Raw genomic sequence first — 23,371 nt, 5'->3', positions numbered from 1 at the left:
GTTCGTAAATTTCTCTTTCCTTTCTTTCATTTTTCTTTTGAACTGGAGAATTCTTAGGTGCAGAAATTGGAATTACTAATTGTAGCCGTTACATAAACCTGGACAATTCTGATGTTCAAGAAAGTTTGGCCAGTAATTGTCGCTCTTTGCCATACTCTACCTCAAAACTGTAGGCTGCGTCATAGTGCATGGCCCAGTATCCATCCCATATCTTCTTTGTCATAGAGCCAACCCGCCCATTATTTACGGGCTTCCCATCCAAACTCGTTATCGGCATAATGCCTCCCGCTGTGGTACACATTAGTACCTCATCCGCCCGGTACGCCATCTCAACCGGGACGACCTCAACGCGAACAGGGATATTATTGGCTCGTGCTACATCAATGACGCTTTTGCGCGTGACGCCTTCGAGAACCCCGCGGTCGGGTGTGTACAGCGTCCCGTCTTTGATCAAGATTATGTTGAAGCCTGACCCCTCAGTCAAGTTGCCATCTCCATCCGTGAGAAAGGGGTATGTTGCGCCGCGGTCGGATGCCTCGAGCATGCCCCTAGTGAAATCACCCCATTGCAAGTTCTTGACGCGCGGGTCTATAGCCCCTGGAGGCACTCTTCGGACCGTCCGCGCGATGATGGCGTTGCCACCATGAGGTTGGATCGAGGGCGGCATGACCCATATGAATGGAAGGACCAGCATATAGAGCCTATTGTCCTTGGCAACTTCTTCAGCGCGTGCGAACATGACGCTCTGAAGACCGCGAGTGACGATGAGTTCGACAAATGCGTCTTCGATACCCGTTTTGACCACCATATCAATGAGAGTCTTCCTGATCTGGTCACGAGAAAGAGGCAGCTTCAATCTCAGCTTGCTACAGCTGGCGTCGAGTCGATCAAGGTGGTCCTCGAGACGAAAGAAGCGACCGTCCCAAACCGAGGGCACATCGTAGGTAAGATCGCTCCTCAGAAAGCCCTGATCTTGCAGAGGGATGCGGGCTTCGGCGATTGGAACCAGACTTCCTTCCACCCAGGCGATGCCTCTGGCATAAGGGCTGGTGCTCTGCGCGAGCACAGCCTGCCGTTGGTGGTAGCCGGCGAACACCTTTCCCATGGAAGTCATTTTGAAATTTTGCCGAATCTGGGGTTGATAAATATGATGATCTGATGCTCGTGGTTGGCGTTAAGGATGATGAACTAGAAGGCCAGTGACGAAATCCCGACTTCTCCGGCCGTGTCGTTGGAATTAACGTTGGTTTTCTCTAGCTAACTATCCCAACAGATTGGAGATTACGACCTTACGTCAATAGATAAGGAAGTGTAGGGAGGGAAAGTGACTACATTGGATGATTTCCCTCCCATGCAAGCATGTGCTTTGCGGGGACGGAGCCCGAGGTCCGCGCTTCCATGAAGCCCATAGTTTAACCTAAACTACGACTTAGAAGTTATCAAGTTGCATCTACAGGCTACCCAAAGTTTAGCAGCAGTGCAGCGGAGGGAAACGTTGACCGAGTAAGCGATACTGCTGACAATTATTTCGGGGTGATCCTGTCATTTGCCGCGTCGGGACCGCTGGTCAAGGAGCCTGCGGATTTACGGACTATTCATTATTAAGCGGTCCCTCGTTGAAGCCAGGAAAGCAATCCTTCTGGATAGGAAAGATGATTCTGTCGTTATTCTATGCGCATGCTTACTAGACTAAACTAGTTCGAGTCGATTTTCGACGGCTAGGTATTGAGAAGTGCACGTGGACATAGCGGAGTTAAGAGACAGTCGGGGGGATCGCGGACAATCAACATGACCGACCGCAAACCGTGCATGGCAGCGAAAGAACTTTTTATGATAGTAAATAGAGTAGGCGTCAAAAATGCGAAGTATAAGAAGGGCGTATTGGTTGTGAAATGAGAGATATTAGAAGGTGTTACTGACATCGACGATTGCTCATCTCAGTCCTGAGTCACAATGAGATCGGCAACTTACCTCTCACTTCTACTTACTGCATGGGAGGTGGCAGCAGCACCGAAAGCTAGTCAAAGCTCGCTGAAAACCTCTGTAAACACAAGCTCTGGCATCTTCGCTCCGTACTTCTCTGATTCGCAGCCCGACGTTGCTTCTTTTCTTGACATTCCCTACGCCGAAAGCCCAGTTGGAGATCTCCGATTTGCGCCACCTCGAGCGAAGAGTTACCCGGGCGACAAAGTTATCAGAGCGACAAATCTTCCAGCTGGCTGCTTTCAGTATGTTGCGCCTTACCTCCGCGGTACTGTGACGGATGGCCCAGTCACTGCTGCAGCATTCCAGCGAAACGACTTTTCGAATACCACCGAAGACTGTTTACGGTTGTCAATTTTCGCCCCGGCAAAGACGACCAAGAACAATTCTCCTTCTCAATCTTCAGCCAAAGGCAAGGCTTTGCCGGTGATTGTCTGGGTTCACGGCGGCGGGTACAGCTTCGGCGGAATCAACGTTCCCTTCCAGCTTGCGCCGAAATGGATTCAGCGAAGTCAGAAACATATTGTCGTTCAGGTCCAATACCGCCTCAACCTCCTCGGTCTCCCAAACGCGGCAGGACTAGCTGAGACGAATAACAACTTTGACCTGCCTTTCCTTGACCAACGCGTTGCAATTGAATGGGTTCACGCCAACATTGCCAACTTTGGCGGCGACCCCAGTCGTATCACGCTATGGGGTGAGAGCGCGGGAGCGTACTCAGTAGATGGGTACTTGTTCGCTTGGCCCCATGATCCGATCGTCAAAGGAGTCATCGCGGATTCTGGGAACGCGGTGGCTATCCCTAGTGTCTTGGTCGACCCAAACAACCATACTACTTTCTCATTTGTTGCGGACCGGCTTGGGTGTGGCCACTTGTCAGCTGCTGTGGAGCTCAAGTGTATGCGCCAGGTCCCTGCGTCCAAGATCAAGACGTACCTTCAGGCAGGTATTGGAGAAGGTGGCGCCGCCGATGATGCTGTCGCATTTGGAGCGTTCGCCGACAACATGACCATCTTCAGCAACTATACTGAGAGAATCGGCAAAAACGGCTCCAAGTTTCCAACCCAAATACCCCTATTGATCGGGACCAACACAAACGAAGGGGCTGCAGTGGTCCCTTACAACTTCACAGGCACCAACACTGCAACCGAGTTGCCAAGCGACTTCGCCAAAGTCGCACAGGGCTTCGCGCTCAACCTGCAATGCACCGCGTTGGAGGAAGTGCGGCTTCGGTCTGAAGCTGGAGCGACAACATATCAATACCTCTATGCCGGCAACTTCACCAACATATCGCCACTGCCATGGTTAGGCGCCTATCATACAGCTGAGCTCCCCCTGATTTTTGGCACTCACGACATTGACGGGCCGTCAACGGATTTTGAACAGAGAGTGAGCGAGCGGATGCAAGACTTGTATCTTCAATTCGCCATTGATCCAGAGAATGGATTGAGAGGGGCCGATTGGCCGGCAGCGACTGCGCAGCTGAATCAGTCGCGATTGATTAAGTGGGCTGCTGGGCACAAGGTCGAGCAGGTAATTACAGCCGAGGCCATGCGTGAAGAATGTGCAAGGAATGGGTTTGCTGTTTGAGTTCAGACGCTAGATCCAAGCGGTTCAACTCTCCGACTGTACTCTGTATGTATTGGTTATGTCAGATAGGTCGGTAGCAAACTCCAGAAAAGAGAAAAAACGAATGAGGCTTTCCGTAACCCACCGAGCTACCTTATAATTGATATCTGATTACACCACCCCCCCCCCCCCCCCCCCATACAGTCGAAAGTCTCTGTGACACGTCTCGACTGATTAACAGGCGGATGTTAGGAAGAAGGGAACTTTAGAATAATGATGGATCAACCATGATCGCCTTACAGCCAACCGTTGGCTCTGAGAGTGCGCTGCTTCCGAGTCATCCGCAACTTTTCAGCCGGCAACTGGCGGAACGAGTGAGAGTTGAAGGCTGATAGCCGTGACTGAAGAATAACCTCTCTTGCGCCGATGGTGTCGCAGAGAGTTAAGCCTTCCTGTCACAGTATCATGTGCAATCCCTACCGTTCAGAAATTGAAATAAACGGCTCTGTTGCCTACGATCATCCCCAGCGATAACCGTTCCTTCATTTGATTGCAGATGCTAAATGTGCTGGCATGAACACAAAACGGGTATGTGATGAAGATGACGCCGGAAAGACTGTAACAGTTAGGCCGTGGGACTGAGCACACAACCACCCGTTTTTATCGGGTAACACGGGAACTATTAGGACAGCTGAACTACGTCCGGTCTTTTGCATATGCCAGCCCAAACAGCCTCGAATCCAGTTCGCCTTGCCACCTCTCGTCTGTCGTCTTAACTTCTTGGCATTGATATGCGGGTGTCTGTGGGCATCAAGCACGTTGTCTGTGGGCTGACCAGTCCGCGTTCAGGACTGGGCGTATCTTGTGACTAAGCTACTGAACCTCATTGAAATACGCAATTGAGTTCCGAGATAGTTAAATCATTAGTATGTTGCTTGATTTCCCTTGAATTCTTGCCCGCGTTTGCTGAAGTAACTGCCGAAAGACGCGGAAATGCCGACGGGTAGGATGCCCCTTTGCGGGTTCCGTCCGAGTCGAAACACGCTGGGAATTTCTCGATGCCACGCCGTAGTGAGGCTGACAACTGCATGAAGAGCTCAATTCACTTAATAGGACGACTCTCGCATTCTGAGAGGACTTGAAGAGGCCTTGGCGGCAAGCCCGACGATTCGGAATGCGAGGAGGGGAACTGCAAGGGGGGAAGATGCGCAGCATGAAGTAATTCCGGCAGAAGCACCAGAATGCCCCGAAGCGGGTGCGAAGACCCACCGGCAGATTCGGCAGATGCCGAGATGTCGTTAGAAATAGAAATAAACAGTGGCTGACAGGGGGGCAGTTATAATCATGGGGAGAGAATGTGAATTTGGAGAAGCCGGGGGATCCATGACATCACTTTTGCCCGGCAACTAACTAGAGGCGAACCGCCCCCAAGCCACCATCTTTCTAAAAGATGGTGGGCTAGTTGTGTATTATCAGATCTGCGACTTGGTCTCAAGCCAAAGCACCTTAGTCTGACTTCGCTTGCATCCAAGTGAATGATTTGTCTTTCTGTTCAATGGACTGAGGTCATTGTTCGGCCACGTACGCCTAAAGTCTGCATTGATTCCACCCTAGACAAGAGCCTAACCAATTTCTTGTCCGCCGTCCCTCCCGTTTTTCTCTACCCCTGTCTCACGCGACCTTACACTCTCTTCTCGGCAGAATCACTGTATCCCCAAGTCAGCTCATTGGCGACAAGTGCCGTCAGCCCCTAGATCGACTTCACATGGTAATACAAGAGACAACATTCCACTTTACCGGCCCCAATCCTCAACTGGGAAGTTTGTGGTTCTCTATACCTTAAAATCCAGAGGCGCGTGATGGCGAAGCAGATGGCTTGCTTGAGCATGGGGCACATATCCGCCAAGACCCTCCGTGTCTCAAGGTCTGCCCTGTGAGCGGAACCTCTGTCAAGATCATATCCACCCCAGTCATTCTCTTAGCTATGTAATTTCTGCCAATCCAAGTGGGAAACACGCCCGAACGACGTTTCAGCCGCCGGGCAAAAATGTGCCTGTAAGCCTAGAGGGTGGGTGGCCAGCCGGCTTCATCGACGGGGATGGCTGGACAACGTGGCATTCCGTCAGCGGCTGACAAGACGCGGCACCACAGCTTGTCCTCCCTCCACACCCATTTGTTTGTAGGTTCGGTTTATCAAACGACTAGATCTATACAGGGGGGTCGAGAGCCGCAAGCTATTGACAGCGTACGGTTCTCTTGGCGTACGCACTTATTAGAAGAACGAAAACCCACTTTCTTTCTGCCAAGTTTTATCGATTGATTATCTTGACTGAAGCATTACGCAAATGTCATTGAATATGAAGCGCCGAAATTGGAGTCCTCGAGGTACTCGCCGTCGTGGTCTAACTGGCTTCTTGGCACGGTTTGCCTTTCGTTTCATGGCCATCGCGGCCCTTTTCACCACCTATCATTTTCTCGATCTTCATGTTCGCTATCGAGACTCTGTGCGCGCCAAGTACTCAGCCACGCAGTTCACCATGCCATCGGACTATGATGAGGCAACACTCAGTACTTCAGGATGGGAGGCGGAGTCTCACTTATCCAACCCTGAGCGCATGGCCCTGCTCGAGAACAGGCCGCAATGGAAGAGGCTGGGAGGTGGCCGGGAGGGAGAAGCTTTCATCTTCAACGGTTCTGTCATTAAGGTCTACAACGAGGCGAGCAGTCCTTTCCGTAACTGCATATCAGACACGGATGATGGATTGGGGAGGTGGCCTACAGAGATCCCAGCCAGTCTCATCATGGGAGGCCATGAGGACATCACAACACCACCAAACGAAGATATGTACAGGGACTTCTTTGTTCCGGTCAAGGACTACTTTCTCGCCCCTACGAACCCTTCACAGCCACCCAAGTGGCACCTTGTCACACCATTTCTCAAGGCCGGCACCCTCGCCAAGCTGGCAAAGAAGTTACGCACCTCGGAGAAGCGGCTCACATATCTTGAGGTCGACATGATGTTCCGTTCATCATTCGATGCTCTCCTATCCGCCCTAGATTACCTTCACCAAGCTCACAATCTCTGTCACGACGACATCAAGATGGACAACATCTTCGTGGCATCTGAGGTTGACCCCAGGTGCTGGAAGATCGGGGACCTTGGCAACGCTCGTGAGCCCGAGCACCCGTACCACTTCACACCACTATGGGTTGCCGATACCCCGCAGCTGCGCGACTGTCGTGCCAACGATGCCCTGCGCCTGACGAAGTCGTACGTTGAGTTTGTGCGCATCGCCAGCGGGAATCCGGAGGAGTTTGACGTGGCTTTCTTCCAAGGATTTGAGCCGGCAAGCAGGTTCTACTGGACCGTTGCTGGCGCGGCATCTCCTGCTTCGGCTGCAGACGTACGGGAGCTGTCAAGAGTCTTCCCTCCTTTGATGGACGATGATGAGATGGTGTGGGCGTCTATGGAACCCGTCAAAGTCAAGAGCGGTTTCAATGCTATCACCACAGCTCTTCTGGGCTGGAATGTTTCCCTCGGGAGAGCCGTCATAAGTGAATTGAGAGTTGGGGCGAAGGAGTTGATGGGTCAGATCTTCGGACTGACAGGCATACTGGGCGTTCCTGTCACAAAATGTCACATTGGATAAGAGGCTGCTGGGGTGGTTTGTTGCTTGGAATTTTTTGGCGTTTGAAATTTGGGGTCAAGCAAGGTCGGCGTTGATGTATAGGTACAGCAAATGGTTTGACAGTTATTACATGATAGATACCCCGGGCAGGGTGAAAATTGGGATGAGTGGGAGACAGTATGAAAGCGAAAAAGGTGTTCACGGGTATGAAGGTATACAGCGTCTGCTTGATCAAATAAATAAATGGTACTTAGGACATCGTGTTATGGTTGCAGAAGCATAAGCTTCGATATTTTGCTTCTTGAAGTCTTCTAAATCTGGTTGTAGCGGAATATCTGCAAGGAACCCAAATTTGTTCAAAGGTCTGCGACCTTGCACATTGATGAATCGTCTTACAGCGCAAACTAAAATGACTCTTGAGGAGATAATTGCAGCATCGCTGTTGTTTCTAAGTCGTTGGCGATTTGCTGTCTCAGCTGAAGACATTGATTTTTAGGGATGCGAGAACTCAGCCATGATGCGCCGGCCCATTCTAAATTCGTACCTGCAATCAGGCACCATCTTTTACCGTTGTTCTCGGTTAAGCTTCCAAGAGGGGGCTTGTACTGCGCCGAAGGAGCTCCGCCTCCAGCGCTTTTCTTAAGCGACCTTGGCAACTCCTTCAGCCCAAGAACCAGCGCTTAACGGGTCATCACCTATTCTAGCCTCAATGATTATCATGGAATGAAGGTTGAGTATCTTTCGATGTTGACACTTATGACCAAAACTGAGATTATTTACCTGTGCATGAGCCGCAGCTGATGTTCCCTTAGCCCTTAGCCGCTCAGCAGGAAATGCTTGGCCCTCAAGTCTTTCATGAACAAATTTCAAAGATTCAGCAAAGGTATCCTATGTTTCCCTGATAACCACCATAGAAAAGGCATCTCCAAAAACAATTATCATAATGTGGGGCTACTATCTGCCGATGAGATATCGCGCTTGAAACAGCCCGTTTACGCAGTCTGTGAGATTGATGCCAATTCGGATATTTTGCCGGCCTGAACCTTGGCAAGCAATGATCTAGGCAGCCTTCTTTCTCTACAATCTAGGCTTTTATTGGTCCCCTCGGAAAACTGTGCATACCAGAGAACGCTATTTCGGCGGGCCGCCAACCTTAGCACAGATGTGCCTGCATACACTGCCCTTCGATCCCCCTCGGACTCTGCCCACTGCGGCCCACTGCCGAACACACACTAAAGATACTGGCTGTGCCTGTAAAAAAAAGAAGAAGTACTGTAAGTATCGCTTCGAAATAGCTTCACCGGCATAGTCTCCGCTGAGTGCGAGGTTGAAGCCAAGCTTGCTAGTCTCCCATCAAATGCTGGGTGCCTGAAACTCTAAGAATAGCCTCGAGCCTAGATGCTGATAGAAATCCTGAGTTATAAAAGTCTGAAGATCCCGAGGGTTCTAGTGACAAAAACCACTATCTCAGCACACACAGCTCAATTCAGCAACCCAACAACCACACCAGCTTCATCTGCAATCTCATCACCATTTCCTGGAACTTACATCTTGTTCACCAACAAAGCATCGATTTCACCTCATCAAAATGGTCTCTTTTAAGAACATTGCCACCCTCCTTACCCTGGCTGCCGCCTCCATGAGAGTCAATGGCGCTTCAGTCCCCCGCCAATACGCCGAGAACGGAGTCGTCGTTCGCGAGGGCGGTTCTTGGATTCCCAACCCGGCCGCCTCTTCTATTGACCGCCGCGACAAGGATCAGGAATGGAAAGATTACCACCGCCAGACCGAGCTCATGGCCGAAGAAGGCATGTGCCGCGCCTATGCCAAGCCAACCGACCGTGACCTGAACTGGCCTTGCCGCGAGTACTGCATTCGAGCCACCGGTGATTACAGCGCTGCTTGCTCTAGTGGCCACGTCTGGGAGAACAAGGCCAAAGGCAAGACGAAGCCCGGATACCCTCTCTTGCCCAACCCCGATGGCGAGCTGTTCACCTATGGGGGTGAATGCACTTGCATCACTATCCCGGATGACCTGGCTCAGAAGATCTCTGAAGGCCTGGAGAACAGTGGTGCCATCATTTGCAGCGTCTGGCTCTTTTCCATCAAGAAGGTTCTTGAGAAGGGTAGCTACCTCATTCCCGGTGGTGGTCCCGTCTCCAAGGTTGTCAAGAGCATTGCTAAGTCTGTTGGCAAGGTGGTCAGCTCTGGCAAGGGCTCCGATGCGTGGGCATCTATGGTTAGAGACACTTGCGGTGCCAAAGGACACGATGTGACGATGGATATCGAGAAGGCTTTCGACTTCTTTAAGGAGGTTCCCCTTTAGTTCGATCATAGCCTATGTTTTCCTCTCTTTTGTCCGTACTCAAGTCTCTAGAATTGTTTCTACATTTTTCAGCACAAGCTTCACATACAGCATATGCGTAAAAATATCTTAGTCTTCATTGAAAATTCGATCAGCATCTGAAATCCCATCTGAGCCTTCTGAAGAGCTGTGGTGACATGACTCGAATGTTGGTGCAACAATCTGATTGGTGGACTTTGAGTATGTCGGTGTTGATGCAACGGTATCTCGGTGTTTCTATACGACGAATTGCAGGAAGAAGAACCCGGATGCCGGACAAATGGGGGCGCACTTTGGCGGGGTAAACACCCAGAGTGAAATTTCACTGCGCGACGCGAGGTACATGATTCAAGCCGCGGGGTTGTCGCAACAAGTCGATCTTGCTTCGGCTCGTTATAAGTACCACTAGACGGAATTTATCTTTGACAGTCTTGGCTGTCTTATGTGAGTAGTCTATCCATCCCAAGTCAAGTAGTCTTACGAGAAAAAATGAAGTCTGTATTAGCGTGCTCTCTGAGTCTTCTGCTCGGCGGCGTTGTTGCTGTCGTGTCTGAGATGGACAGCACCGGCAATTTGGAACATGCCAATCGAGTGGTGAAGAGGTAAGATTACCTAGGCGTTCCGGTAGTTGAGTTGAGGCTACGATGGTGAGCCGACCTATGGGTCTTTGAACTGATGGCTTATGCAGACTCGACACGGCGCAAATCACCTACTTCCCTGCAGCCAACTCAACAGGCACAGGTGTTCTTGTGTGCCCTGGTGGCGGATACACCCATGTGTCTATATCTAAAGAGGGATACATACCGGCAACGTTTCTCAACAGTCTGGGTATCGACGCATGGGTTCTCGACTACACTACGGCGGCGAACACGACTGCGCCAATCTACCCAAAGCCTCAGGATGAAGCGCTTGAGGCCTTAGCCTACATCCGCGAGCAGAATCGCACCACTAAGCTGGGCATCTGGGGTTTCTCAGCTGGCGGTCATCTCTCCGCAGTGACGCTTACCAACCCCGTAGCCAGCCTCGACTTTGGAATCCTCGCCTACCCCGTTATCACCCTTGAGGGTAACTACACGCACAAAGGTTCTCGGGATAATCTCATCGGCGCAAACGCGACTGCCGAGATGCAGCACAACCTGTCGGCGCAGAACCTCGTCTCCGCGACGACGCCGCCCACGTTTCTGTTCCATACTTTCAACGATGCCACCGTCCCTGTGCAGAATACCTTGCTCTTTGTTGAGGCTATGACAAACTTCAAGAGGCCGACTCAAGTGCTTATTCTTCCGGATGGATCTCATGGACTGGGCTTGGCGCTAGATGATCCCAAGAGGAGCTGGACGCCGGAACTTGCTCGGTTCCTGAAATACTCGATTTGAGTAGGCTGAGAAAAGGGCTCTGTCTACTTGATTGGGGATTAAATTTGGACGAAGCACGTTAACGGGAACAATGTCAAAACAGACAGAGATTGTAGATATCGGAAATGGCATAGAAACTCACGTTCGAGCTGGCAAGTGAATGATCAAACACAACGTCGCAGGCTACACTAGGCAGTCCTGTAATTTAGGAATTACATCTGTAGTAACCCAGTCAACGCGACATCAAAAATCTGGAGCAACTACTCGCAGAGCCAAAAGCCAATAAATCTTAACGGCCAGCTGTGTAGATAATTAAGACAGGCAGGCAAAAGGTAAATTTGAAAGGGACGAGACTCGAACTCGCGCGGGTTGCCCCACCAGGAAACAGATGTTAAGCTGACCTTAACCTGGCGCCATAACCAACTCGGCCACCCTTCCAGATCCGTTGAAAATTTCGGACTCCACAGCTCCCAAGTTGCGAGGGCATCGGAAGCTCGTCGTAGAAAGGGGCGAACAGACGTCTTCGTCGTTCAAGTTCCTAAATTTTCTTCTGAAATCTTAGGATGTTGGATATTCTCCTAAGAGACTTGCATACGAACGTCGAGTGCGAGGGTATTGGAAAGGTGTAACGGCATTTGAAGTGATACCAGAGTAACTTTATTCAACAATCCTCAAGTCTACTGTCCAGTTCTCAAATTACTGGCGATAATCATTACAGTGCAGAAATTGCGGCTTGCGTACGTACTTTGCAGCACTCCGTACATCTCCCAGGGTGCAGAAGAATCGGTCAACCTTTGGGGCATCTTCGTCGCAGACTAAGAATTTGTTTTGAGCGTGCTGTGATCTGTCATGGGAACAGCCAAGGAACGCAATACCACAGCAAGTCCGATCGCAGACATTCTAAAGCCAAGAGAGGGGCGGTTCCGAGGTCAACGAACATGGAAACTTCAATTTCAATACTTAGCCATGACTTTGACGCTGAGTCCGCGAGACGCTTTCAGGAGGGCGCCGACTGAGCCAAGATCACGGTATGTGGGAGTAGATTACCGACTTGAAGATTTTGGACTTCATGGGAGCTTGGACTGCGTATCCACCGAACCAAAGCCTGGTGACTCAATATGTTGAATGGTACTGAAGATCCTGCAGTTCTGTACAGGGCCTTTCATCAGTTCTTGCGTGTGCATATGGCCAAAGCGTTACGACCGAACAGCGGTCGCGGAGGCGACGATCTAATTACCCCTTCAGATTGGGGCCGCAGGGCAGTGAAGACGGCTCATTTTGGGCCGATGGTACCTCTCGACACCGGTCGGGGCGAAGAATGACAGTTGAGTGACATTTTTGTTTTTAATCTGGTATGTTCTGAAGACGAATCATAGGGGGCTCCTGAGATATTGTCCGTGGTCGCATTTAGGATCTTATCGCCTGTTAACCGAGAGTCCAAACGCACAGATGCCTCTATGTAGGAGCTCTGAGGCCTGCGAGTGAATGTGGTTGAAAGAAGAGTAAGTTTCGTACTGCACCTGAACACCGGCTATGCAGCAAGTCGCTCCCACTCGTCGCGAGCTCTGCTTGCGTCTGATGTTGTAAAGTGCTTATCCATAATCGTACCTACCTACAGTTGAAGATCCTGAATCAGGTCTTCTTCAGCGGCTCACTGGCGGCGGGTCTGTAGGGCTGTAACAGCTGTCATTCATGACTCGCGAGAGCTTCGTTGCGGAGGCTTAAGGGCAATAAAGTTAGGTCATATTGTGGAAAACCCCCGGAACGCTAACAGTCAATGGACGGGCGGAGCCATAGGGGCAACTGTCCACCGACCAAATCCTGGCACAATTCTCGCGCGATAGGCTTCTTGACAGTTCAATGATAGCCATTTTGCAGAGGGTGCGAGAGCTGGTGAACGTGGCAGTCACCGAGGGTGCCTTGCTGCAGATGTTGATCATGGTCTGAGCGTATGCGAGTACTCAACCATCCGGGGATTTCCTGCCTTTTCATGACGAGGGTTGGCAACACCGGGACGTGGGAGGCTCCGATGCGTATCAAGTCTGACCTTCCTCCAAAGGAAAGATTTTCTTCTGCAGGTTTGGCGCTGCGAGAAATGAACTCTAGAAACACTCGAACAGGGAGATTTTCTATCGACGACTGGGGAGGACAAAGCCACGAGAGCCCTGCGTGAGTCCATGTGGGCGAACGGGGGATTCAGGACTTGCCGCAGATCATGCAACCTCAGGGGTACATACGCTGGCCGCCCACAGACAATTTACGTGATCAGATCGTCGATAGAGACCTGAGAGGTGACCAGCGACGGGCCCCATATGTGGCTGGACGGCGACGTTTGTTTGTCACTATCGTCATTTCCCCTCTTGCAGCTCTTCATCGAACTGCGGAAAAGGAGCTTTCCCACCGCAGACCAATTCCGCTTAACGCTTTGGCCGCCTGGAGGAATTCGAAGGAGTGTACCAGGGCCTGCTGCAGTGACTGCGAGTGAGCATGCAGGAGGGAGAGCTTCCGAGGGAGCCAGGCGAGGAGTGCCTATCCTAGCAACGCTGTGGAACCGAGATGGCCGGGGGTTTTCTGCCCACCATCTTTGATGTCACCAATGGTCGGGTAGGATGAGCTCTAGCGTCACCAACGCCCACTGCTCCCATATTCCACTCAGGCTGATTGTGAACTGAGCCGTTCAATACCCGATAGCTACTATGCCTTGTTTTCACCAGCAGCGGGCTGAATCATGGCTCAGCGAAGGGTTTCATTCCGCTGTCTTGCCCATCTTATTCCGCGCGCTGTAGGCGGAAGACGTCTTTCTTGCAGCCTCCCAGAAAGCCAAGCCCAGTCTGTTGTAGACAATCAACGAGACCGAGCATTCATCTCAATTGTTGAGTGTGATGTGTACACTTCATTCAGGGGAACCGGCAGCCCGAGGAGGCCGAAAAGCTGGTCCTAGGCCTCTTCGATGTGCCGACGAACTCAAAGCTCAATCACATCAGATCATTGTCTCATAAGCCAAGGTTCCCTTAACCTTCGCGCCACGGCACGGCAGCCACACACGGGTGAAAACCATGGATTCGGGATAGGTACTGGAGCGGCGTGCTGGAGAATTCTAAACGTTTTAGGCTGTGTCAAGCCGTCCCGTCACGTCGTGTTGGAAGGTTGGCGGTCGCACGGCGCAGTTCTACCACCTCGCTTACGACCCCAAAACGACCCCAACTTCTCGAGCTTACCCGCCTTTGGCAACATCTGGCCGTTGAGGCGGCGCCATCGCCAGCAGTAGCGTCGAGTCCAGCTAGCCGTCATCATTCGGATCTAGTTTACGCTTTACCAGAAGCCGATAAAGTTCAACGCCAACTACCATCTCCAAACAACCCGCGCCTCGGGTCCCGGAGAGGCGAGATGAACTTCATCACACCATCTTACGTCTGCTCATCTTCCATTCCCTCCCGTACCTGATCCTTCTGCCGTTCTTCCTATCAGGTCCAAGCCCGGCGTCTCGTCTGGAACACACAATGGAACAAGCGAAGAAGGGGGCTAGAGACGCAACACCTAGGCGACGGACGGACATTCTCAACGCCTTCGCTGCCGAGCATTTGGTCTTTGGCCTGCTACTCGAGCCTCATTGGACGGTTTTCTGTCAGACCATGTCCGCCCTCAGTTAAAGCTCCGTGGACTGCTGCAGGTCCCCCCGGGCACTAGACTCGGTGAAGAACCCCCGATTTTGACAAGGTGCAGAGACCGTCCTCAAGTGTGGACATGACGCTAGGCCTTGCATGTCTCTTGCAGCATGGAAGGGATCGTGCATATGCGTAGGCTGTCCCGTAGCATGTAGGTACATGTGACTGAATGCACTCTGATGGAGACGATGCCCAGAGGCCCAAAGGCGGGCAAGCAAGGCTCGCGTAAAGGAGATTGAGCCATCATCACCACATTGAGCTCGTTTCCACATCACCCTGGACGCGGCTTGTTCGTCTGTGCTTATGCATCATGGACCCGTCCATCCCTCCCACGTCGCATGCCGGCCGGGGGTCCTTGGACCCCATGTCCCATCTCATCTATGTCTCCATGTTTGTCGATGGTGTTTTAAAAGAAGGTTCTTTCCCTCTCGTTAATCAAGTGCTCGGCCTAGTCCCTCCATATTCAGCCCTACTATTGCGTCGAAAGCATGTTGCTGCCCGCCCCAGCGCGCGTCAGAGCAACATCGTCCAGGATCCACATATATCAAAGGAGGACGACATATATCGAGACGTCAGCGAAGAGGTCGTTGCCGGACGTACGGATGACGATAACGAGATCGGCTTGAGAAGGTGCATCGTGTTACGCCTAGAAGAAATGGCTTCCGACCAAGAGAGGCAAAATAGCCTCGTTATCACGTCATGTTTCTTCACAGCGCTTTCAAGTAAGTCTTGCCTCACAGTCCATCACCTTCAAGAAACAGCCTGCTGATCTAAAAACCAATAGCCATAGTAGTAATAGCACGCACATTTGTCCGAACCGTTCTAATTCGAAAACCTGGCCTCGATGATTACTTCATAATATTTGCCCTGGTTAGTGTCCTTCCTATTCTCCAAGTACTTCAATGCTGACAGCAAAGCCAGGTCTTCACGCTAGGGTATCTCGCGGAGGTATTCGTGGGAAAGGCCAACCACATAGGCTTTGCTTCAAGCCAACTTTCGTTCGACAATATGACGAACCTCCTGAAGACCACCCTCGCGATTGAGGCCACATATTATGTCTGCATATCAGCCATCAAGATCTCAATTTTGTGCATGTATCTCAGGTTTGGTATGTGTATGGAGACTGTCTGTTTTTGGAACGCATCAGCTGACTCGTCCTTCAAGCTGTGTCGAGGTCATTCAACATACTGTGCATCTGCACCATCGCGTTCCACGCTCTATTCTTCATAATTTGCATCGGCGTCACACTGTCACAATGCCAACCTCTGTCAAAGCAGTGGGATCTTACAGGGACTGCTGACGGGATGTGCATCAACACTACTGCATTCTTCTACTGTATGTCAATTTCATTTGCCCAGCTATTTCCTTACTAACATGACAGTCACATCCGGCTTCAATATCCTCACTGATATATGGATTCTCATCCTCCCAATAAAGACCCTCTCCGGTATTCTGCGTCCACGCCGAGAGAAAATCGCCCTAGCCATCATCTTCGGTGTTGGCGCATTCGCCACGATAACATCAATAATCCGACTTCATACCATATACACCTACACCCTTGCCAAAGATCTGTTCCAAGAGAGCATTCTCGTCAATGTCTGGTCCATGCTAGAGATCAATATCGGCATTATCTGTGCCAGCGTCCCCGCCCTCAAGCCCCTTTTCACCCCACGAGCCCTTCGAGACGCTGTCAATCGAAACAAGAAGACAGGATATCTATACCACAGCCAAGATAGATCCGGATATAACTCGAACAAGTCGAATAACTCGAAGTCAGGAGATCGCGAAGACCAACAAGCTTACGATTTGGAGCGAATCGGAGGAGAGCACACGACCAAGACCGTGATTCAAAGCACGCCACACTCTCCAGGAAGTGAAAGTGAAGAGAGTATCTGGAGAGGATAAATCGTTCTCAATTTCCCGTATAACGTATTTGACGATATAAATATTCATGAACCAAAGGCCGATGAATCTGATTCAAAGGCCAAAGAAGCAAAAAGACACGAGGTGACGATTGTTGAGTAACGCTGTGTATTTCGCATGCCTCCATGGCCAAAACCTTTACCGCCCAATACATGTAAATAGCGCGCCAGGAACCCATTAGCCACCAGAAGTAGTGATCGAGACCAGCCGAATGATGGTAGTGATCATTTCCTGTAATATTCTGTCCGAGGAATGCTCTTGCATGGGGTTTTAGATGAAGCCCAGCAAGCTTGCGCCAACCAGTCCGACTTTAAAGAGGAATGTCGCCTGCTGATACGTCCGCTCCATCCTCAAATCTTGAATGTACCACTCGCCATCAACCAACTTCCAAGTCTCGTAGTAAAAGCCGCCACCCCGGAGTCCTGCCCACGATCCCAACTGTTTCGAGAACAGCTGATCTTCAAATCCGAACACCGCCTTGACCTGATCGGGAGCTATTTGCTCAAAATCGCCGATTCCGATGTTGTGCAGAGTTTCGAGGTACGAAAAGAAGTTACCAAACCAAGCCGCGCATGCTCCCGGCGATGCGAACACACACTTTTGGGTTCCCAAAACTACGGGCTGGCCGTCTGTGCCACAATAGACGTATTGCGCCGTCGGAAGACCGATCTCCTTGTCGAACTTGTCCCACTGCTTCGTGTCGGCGTATCTGGCATAGCGGGCTTTCTGGCGGGAGATTGCGAGAGCAACCTCTGGTGATACGTGTGCCATCTCGGGGTATTGAAATGAGAAGCTGTCGTGGAAGGTGTTTTGGAGAGCAATGGGAAGTTGAGAAAAAGAAAATTCAGGGAGAAGGCTAGGAGTTAAAAAAAAAAAAAAAAAAAAAAAAAAAACCAGTTGAAGCATCGACGTACCGAGGAGATGATATGTGACGGTTGTCAGCAATAATTGGGACTTTTATGGAGTATGGTTACAGAATCGCATGATGTTCAACATATTTTCCAATTGGCTAAGGTCTCGTTGACGATACGAGACCAGGGATTGGCGGAACTTGGCAGCCTGCTGCTATCAAAGGTGATCATTGATTTGTCAAACCCTGGTTTGGATTGACGTGTACCACACGCGAACCAACATACATGTCCAGTGTATCTGGAGATTCTGCAGCGCCTGTCCCTTGGCGTACATGCCATTACCGAGGGTGCAGCCGCTAAGAGAGCAGGAAAAGAACTTTTGTGTCACCACTAGAGGACGCAATGGAGAGTATCACCTCCAGGCTTGCAAAAATATGAATTGGACTGAATCAACCACGATGAGACATATCCTGCACAACAGTTGAGTCCAGTCTTGTGTCGATAGAAGAGTCGATGGGGCTTAGGGTTTATCGGAGGCTTTCGAAGGGGACTACGAGAGCGTCTCAGGCATCATGAACAGCTTTCCTCAAGCTCCATTTACACCCAGAAGCATAACTAAACCATACATCATCACCCACACGAAGCTCTATTTCAGGTGCTATAGCCAGCCGGAGTTTTGAACGCCAGTCGCCATGCCAGTCGCACGTTCAAGCGAGCCTCCTGTGGCTTGGCTCATGTAGTCACGCTGCTTTGGGCGGTTGGCGATAGCGACACGCCGAGCATGTCGGACCATTCGCCGAGAGGTGACTGTCTGCGTAGAGATAAGCTTCTTTAGACACCGTGATGCATAACGGGAAGTCTCTGATGAAGTGCAACGCCGCTATCGGATCTCACCACTTTCGGAGCTCTGAACCCCGCGCCCAAGTGCTCATGGTGGCGGGGGTAATCCGGGGGTGGCTGAATCCTGGCCAAGATGGCTGCCGCCATTGGTGGCAATTGGGACTTTGGTCGTCTACGTGCCATCGACAACGCAAATCCATCCACTGGCTGGATGATTCCAGATTGCTCATGACGCGTTCGAGACTGAGATGTGACCAGACTGCCTGGGCATGACTACCCGCAAGTAACGCTGATATTTACTCCGTGCTAGCTATTGCCGATGACTTCCGAACCTCATGTGTAGTCCTTGAGTCGGTTGAATGTTATCTCTCAAGGGAGTAACGGACGTGGTACCTAGGCCAGTCATATTTTGGACAAAAGAAATAAAGTATTCTTTTTTGTTTATCTTCATACGGAAGGTAGGACATTCCCACATTCCTTGACTGCACGGAGTGGCTGCAGACTTTGATTCTTCTTTTTCCACAAATCGGTGTCTCCCGGCGCATTTCTTTCCCACGTGGCCATCGCCGCAACTACGATCACCAGGCACATCCGTATAAGCTTTCAAACTTCTTAATTAGCTGTGACTAGTTCGGATCTGTGGGGTAGAGCTGCAAATCATCTGGTGATGGCCCCCTGCATCAAACTAGGGAAAATAGATGTGATATCGACACCGAATGAAAGAGAGCATGGTCCCGAATTACAAGCTGTTTCCAGACCATCTAATCTGAGCCATGCTCGATCTTCTGCCACTGGTGGAAATCGAAACGGCGAAACAATTTCCTTCAGTCAGTGATTGTGAGGCTGAAGATACCGAAAGACCCTGCGTGTCTCAGGGGCAATCCAACCGTGGACATCATGAATAAGGTTGAAATAAGGAGCCGTTGTGAAACTATAAGTACTGCACTATATCCCATTGCCAGCTAAGATCGACAAGCTTTCTCCCCAGATCTTCAAAGCCAAGACTTCCACGAACTTGTCCTTGGACTATTTGCCAAGATGCAGCAATACTACATCCTTGCCCTTCTCCCGGCAGTCCTGGGCTGCTTGAACGCCGACACCAACTCGTGTGCCAGCTTCATCAAGTCCCAGTCAGCCACCGCTTCTGCCTTCTGCGCAACCTTCACCAAGAGCACCGTCACCGCCACCACGGGCCTCCCCGCCTGGGCTACCAACTGCTCCAACAAGCCGTCCCAGATCTCTGCGGAGTGCACCTGCAACTACAGCGGTGCTGGCGGCAGCTCGCCGACGACCACGCTCAAGACCACCACGACCGCAGGTAGCGGTGGCGCTATCACTACGCCAGCTGGTGTGACGACGACTCTGCCTGCTTCCAAGGGCGCTACGTCCACCAGCAAGGCTATTACCGTCTCGGCTGGACAGACCTACGACGGTGGAATGAAGAAGTTTGACCGAAGCCGTAAGATCCCTCATCTTTGGTTAGGAATAGGACGATATGCTGACCGTTTCCAGCTCGAGTCTGCCAGGAGCAAACTGAGACCGGCGAGGCCGATGCCATGTTCGTCCTAGAGGCCGGAGCTACGCTCGCCAACGTCATCATTGGACCTGACCAAGCTGAGGGTGTTCACTGCAAGGGAACCTGGTAAGTAACCATAAACTATCACGAGATTTGGCCTTTTGCTAACCATCGACAGCACTCTGTAAGCCTTCGGCACCAACTTTCTCCCCTTTGAGATTTCAACTGACACATTAATAGTAACAACGTTTGGTGGTCTGATGTTTGTGAAGATGCTCTGTGAGTAACGATGTATGCCAGGCAGAGAGTCTCTCATACTGACATGTTTCAGTACCCTCAAGCAGTCCAGCGGAACCTCCTACGTCATCGGCGGCGGTGCCTTCAAGGCTTCCGACAAGATCGTCCAGTTCAACGGCTTCGGAACCGTCAGCATTTCCAAGTTCTACGCCAACGACTACGGCAAGGTTGTCCGAAGCTGCGGCAACTGCAGTGGAAATGGCGGTGCCCGTCACATCATTATGGACAACGTAATTGCTGTCGACGGCGGCGTGCTTTGCGGAATTAACACCAACTACGGCGACACCTGCGTTGTGACCAACTCTTGCCAGGATGACAACAAGATCTGCGACAGATACACGGGCAACAACTCCGGCGCTGAGCCTCCCAAGATTGGATCTGGCCCTGATGGCACCTACTGCAAGGCTACTGGCTTTACTACCGCCTGTTGAGAGGATGGTATTAACACACTGATAGCCTTGGTACAAGGGGAAGGCTTGACGAGGCTTCGGGCCAATCAAGAGGTCGACTCTCATTCTTATTTAGCACTCTTCACTGCAAATATTTGCGCTTTGTACATAACATTCAAATACCGACATGAGTTACATCTCGCACGTATCCTCAATTCCTGATGGCGTGATGCCAAGTATGAACTGTGTTTCGGAAGGCCCTGGCGCTACATGTCCAAATGGCACTCACTATTCGGGGTTATAAATGTGATCGACCTACCCTTAAGTACTTTCCGGCCTGTTTTAAGTCATTATTGGACGTGATTATGAGTTCAAATTGGCGAGCTAGATGTTACCTCAGCAATTGCATCTGTCCCTTGGGCCCATTTCAAGAACGGGCCTGAGCTAAACTCCGCATTCATGTCGGGTTTGGTGTCTTTGAGAGATTTGACCTGCCATTCCCCGGATCTCGGGTTCAGCTTCTTTGATCGACTCGTGAACAGGTTTGTGTTGTGGCGCGCCCAAGCCTTGATGCGCTCACATCTGGCTTTCCGTATCTCTTGCCAGGTGGAAGTGATCGTCTTGGTGTCTGCTCTTGGGTCAGACGCCTGAGAAATGAGATATTCCAGTACCCCAATGTCTTCGACAATGAGAGAGAGGCCCTGAGCCGCGCTTGGTTGCATGGCATGCTGGGAGAGCTTTAGTTTTCTTGAGGTTACATGACGTTTATTGACGGGTACTTACCGCAGAGTCACCCAACAATAAAATCCTTCCCTCTGTGCTAGTCCATCGAGACAGGTCGGGGAGCTCAGCCAGCCTCCATCTATCGCAAGACTTGGCTACACCTAGTGCAGTCCGAATTTCGGGACAAGCTCCCTTGAACATCTTTCGAACGTAGTCGATATCTCCCTTCTCATCCCACAGTCCCCGCTGATCAGTGCTGCCCTTGACCCCAAACAATGCAGCATATGAACCAGACGTAGCGTTGTACCTGCTCGTGACATGGACCAGGCCACCATCGCTCATGTAGATGTTGAGGTACGACTGGTCCATCAACGGCGCCAGACCCGGGTGGCCTTTCATCTCCTTCTTTGTGAGACTCACGCCATAGAGTGTCACGTCGGTGATAATAGGATCGATCGGTTGGCCGGTCTCGCGAAGAATTCGATCGCGGATAAGTGATCTGATTCCATCCGCAGCCAAAACCAAGTCTGCTTCCAGGCGCTCCCCGCTACTAAGAGTAACATAGGCTGCATGAGCATCGTCTTCGACGTTCGTGACCGGTGCATTGAAGGTGATGACAGCACCAGCGTCTTTCGCCTTTTGATAGAATATTTCGATGAGCACACTTCGACTCGTGCCCCAGTCTGGGTACTCGGAAATGTCCGTCGCGATGGCTCGAGTCGCCACCTCCCCGGTTGCCAGATTGCGGAACACATTGGCTGGTGTATCGGCCGAAACTCTTCTCAAGTCCGGGCCAAGACCCCAACTATGGAGGATCTTGGAGGCCCCTGGCCGTATGTTGAGAGCACCGCCTGCGGGACTGAGACCGGGCCGCTGTTCGAGGACTCGGACGCGGTGACCTTTCCGTACAAACCCAAAGGCAGCACACAAGCCACCCAGGCCGGCTCCGACGATGATGATTTTCATGGCGACCTGGGGAGGAAAGATCGGGTGTAAGAGCAGCACCCTCTTCACGCGCTTTGGAATTCTCTTCGGTTCAGATGAGATCTTCTCAGAAGCGTGAAGTCCGACTTGTGCTGACGACGCAGGGGCCTCTGAAGCGACATGCTTGATGTCAGCGGAGGTCGCGGGGAAGGACTAGCGCCAAGAATAGTGCCGACCACGTCAAACAAGGTTACAATTTGCCGGTTTTACCACGGGTACAACGCTCTTCGCGTACCCATGTCTACCCTGCTCGAAGTGGGAGTTCGTGAGAGATGGAAGTCGCCAGAGTTGATGCGTTTGCTTCGGCCAGCATGCGTACTTCTCACTCTCGCAGGAATCGCAGTGCAGCTTCAGGATTGCTTTGATGAGCTCTGAATTTCGTGAGGGCAATATTGAAGGCGTCGAGACGTCTACGGCTTTAACCTCCGTTGCAGCGGATAGGGAGGAAAGCCCAACTTCTATCATTAGAAAAAGATATGATCAAGGATCAGCTTCAAGAATGTCTCACATCCGCCGACTAGACACGGGGCCGGCACGGCGGCCGGGGTGGGTCTGACCTGCCGATCGGGCGGCGCTCTCGGTCTCGGGAAATGGTCTTGTTCCATCACCCCAACAAATCCGCAGTAGGCTGAAAATATCCAGAAAGTCCAAGTCGAGTACACTAAATAAGCCGTGGGATTTACAAGGCATACTTAGCCAAGTTCACTGCTGAGGTAGACGTCATCCAAACCGTTCTGGGCTCGATAGATGACTGGGGTCTTACGGGGACTGCTTCTTTCTCAGAATGAAAACCCGTGTGATTGACTTTTGACTGAACCCACAGCTATCCAACGCCCTGTGCTCCGTAGGCTCCCTACCTTGACAGATTGTTGGATTATCGGAGTAATCGGAGTGAACCGGACACTAACCGTGACGCGACTGATAACCACGACAGCAAGGTCCACCTCTCTTTGATCCACAATGACAAAGCCGGTGCCGGCGGCTTTGTGTTTCTCCCGCCCAAAAACGTAAGCCGACGCCTTTCACTGCGGTTCCATCGGTTTTCAGGCCACACTTTTTCTCCCTTCCAAAGCCGACATCGAATTACACTGCAAGAAAAACCACCATTCGGGAAATGCGTTCCAGCCTATCTTGCGAATTTTGCCGGTAAGTCCGCGTCGCTGCTCGGAGAGCCGTTTTCTCTTTTCCCCCTTCGATGTCGCTTATCGGAATGTGGTACCATCAATCGGAGGGAGGCTAACGTCGCATTCTGCAAAGGCGGTCCAAGATCAAATGCGTCAACGCCGGAAGTCCGCCGTGTCGC

The 23,371-nt window shown here is 51.3% G+C and overlaps 9 protein-coding genes across 9 annotated transcripts; 6 read left to right on the top strand and 3 right to left on the bottom strand.

Annotated features, from left to right (window-relative positions):
• Window positions 1–115: 115 nt before the first annotated feature.
• Window positions 116–1,114, bottom strand: ilvE-0 (putative branched-chain-amino-acid aminotransferase; the record flags this gene model as incomplete). Its single annotated transcript, XM_037326266.1, has 1 exon — window positions 116–1,114. The coding sequence occupies one exon, from the start codon at window positions 1,112–1,114 to the stop codon at window positions 116–118; it is 999 nt and encodes a 332-aa protein (XP_037174819.1).
• An 839-nt stretch (window positions 1,115–1,953) lies between these two features.
• Window positions 1,954–3,573, top strand: CGCA056_v011018 (Acylcarnitine hydrolase; the record flags this gene model as incomplete). The annotated part of the gene is made up of 1 exon (XM_037326265.1): window positions 1,954–3,573. One exon carries the CDS (start codon window positions 1,954–1,956, stop codon window positions 3,571–3,573), a length of 1,620 nt encoding a protein of 539 aa, XP_037174818.1.
• A 2,336-nt stretch (window positions 3,574–5,909) lies between these two features.
• CGCA056_v011017 (uncharacterized protein) lies at window positions 5,910–7,202 on the top strand (the record flags this gene model as incomplete). Its single annotated transcript, XM_037326264.1, has 1 exon — window positions 5,910–7,202. The coding sequence occupies one exon, from the start codon at window positions 5,910–5,912 to the stop codon at window positions 7,200–7,202; it is 1,293 nt and encodes a 430-aa protein (XP_037174825.1).
• A 1,567-nt stretch (window positions 7,203–8,769) lies between these two features.
• On the top strand, window positions 8,770–9,507 carry CGCA056_v011016 (uncharacterized protein; the record flags this gene model as incomplete). The annotated part of the gene is made up of 1 exon (XM_037326263.1): window positions 8,770–9,507. One exon carries the CDS (start codon window positions 8,770–8,772, stop codon window positions 9,505–9,507), a length of 738 nt encoding a protein of 245 aa, XP_037174824.1.
• A 507-nt stretch (window positions 9,508–10,014) lies between these two features.
• On the top strand, window positions 10,015–10,901 carry xynB-0 (Endo-1,4-beta-xylanase B; the record flags this gene model as incomplete). The annotated part of the gene is made up of 2 exons (XM_037326262.1): window positions 10,015–10,127; window positions 10,214–10,901. 2 exons carry the CDS (start codon window positions 10,015–10,017, stop codon window positions 10,899–10,901), a joined length of 801 nt encoding a protein of 266 aa, XP_037174857.1.
• A 4,299-nt stretch (window positions 10,902–15,200) lies between these two features.
• CGCA056_v011014 (uncharacterized protein) lies at window positions 15,201–16,450 on the top strand (the record flags this gene model as incomplete). The annotated part of the gene is made up of 5 exons (XM_037326261.1): window positions 15,201–15,267; window positions 15,330–15,415; window positions 15,467–15,653; window positions 15,710–15,880; window positions 15,927–16,450. The coding sequence occupies 5 exons, from the start codon at window positions 15,201–15,203 to the stop codon at window positions 16,448–16,450; spliced, it is 1,035 nt and encodes a 344-aa protein (XP_037174826.1).
• Window positions 16,451–16,738: 288 nt separating this feature from the next.
• On the bottom strand, window positions 16,739–17,239 carry CGCA056_v011013 (uncharacterized protein; the record flags this gene model as incomplete). The annotated part of the gene is made up of 1 exon (XM_037326260.1): window positions 16,739–17,239. The coding sequence occupies one exon, from the start codon at window positions 17,237–17,239 to the stop codon at window positions 16,739–16,741; it is 501 nt and encodes a 166-aa protein (XP_037174821.1).
• Window positions 17,240–19,197: 1,958 nt separating this feature from the next.
• On the top strand, window positions 19,198–20,403 carry plyF-0 (putative pectate lyase F; the record flags this gene model as incomplete). The annotated part of the gene is made up of 5 exons (XM_037326259.1): window positions 19,198–19,618; window positions 19,672–19,801; window positions 19,854–19,859; window positions 19,916–19,954; window positions 20,007–20,403. 5 exons carry the CDS (start codon window positions 19,198–19,200, stop codon window positions 20,401–20,403), a joined length of 993 nt encoding a protein of 330 aa, XP_037174820.1.
• Window positions 20,404–20,732: 329 nt separating this feature from the next.
• On the bottom strand, window positions 20,733–22,050 carry OpS4-0 (FAD-dependent monooxygenase OpS4; the record flags this gene model as incomplete). Its single annotated transcript, XM_037326258.1, has 2 exons — window positions 20,733–21,089; window positions 21,145–22,050. The coding sequence occupies 2 exons, from the start codon at window positions 22,048–22,050 to the stop codon at window positions 20,733–20,735; spliced, it is 1,263 nt and encodes a 420-aa protein (XP_037174823.1).
• Window positions 22,051–23,371: the final 1,321 nt, after the last annotated feature.

Source organism: Colletotrichum aenigma, assembly GCF_013390185.1.
Source record: "Colletotrichum aenigma strain Cg56 chromosome Unknown KSG_Cg56_contig07, whole genome shotgun sequence".
In the NCBI taxonomy this organism is placed as follows: Eukaryota; Fungi; Ascomycota; class Sordariomycetes; order Glomerellales; family Glomerellaceae; genus Colletotrichum; species Colletotrichum aenigma.
Note: the sequence above shows the minus strand (reverse complement) of the source record. Positions and strands in the feature narration are given on the sequence as shown.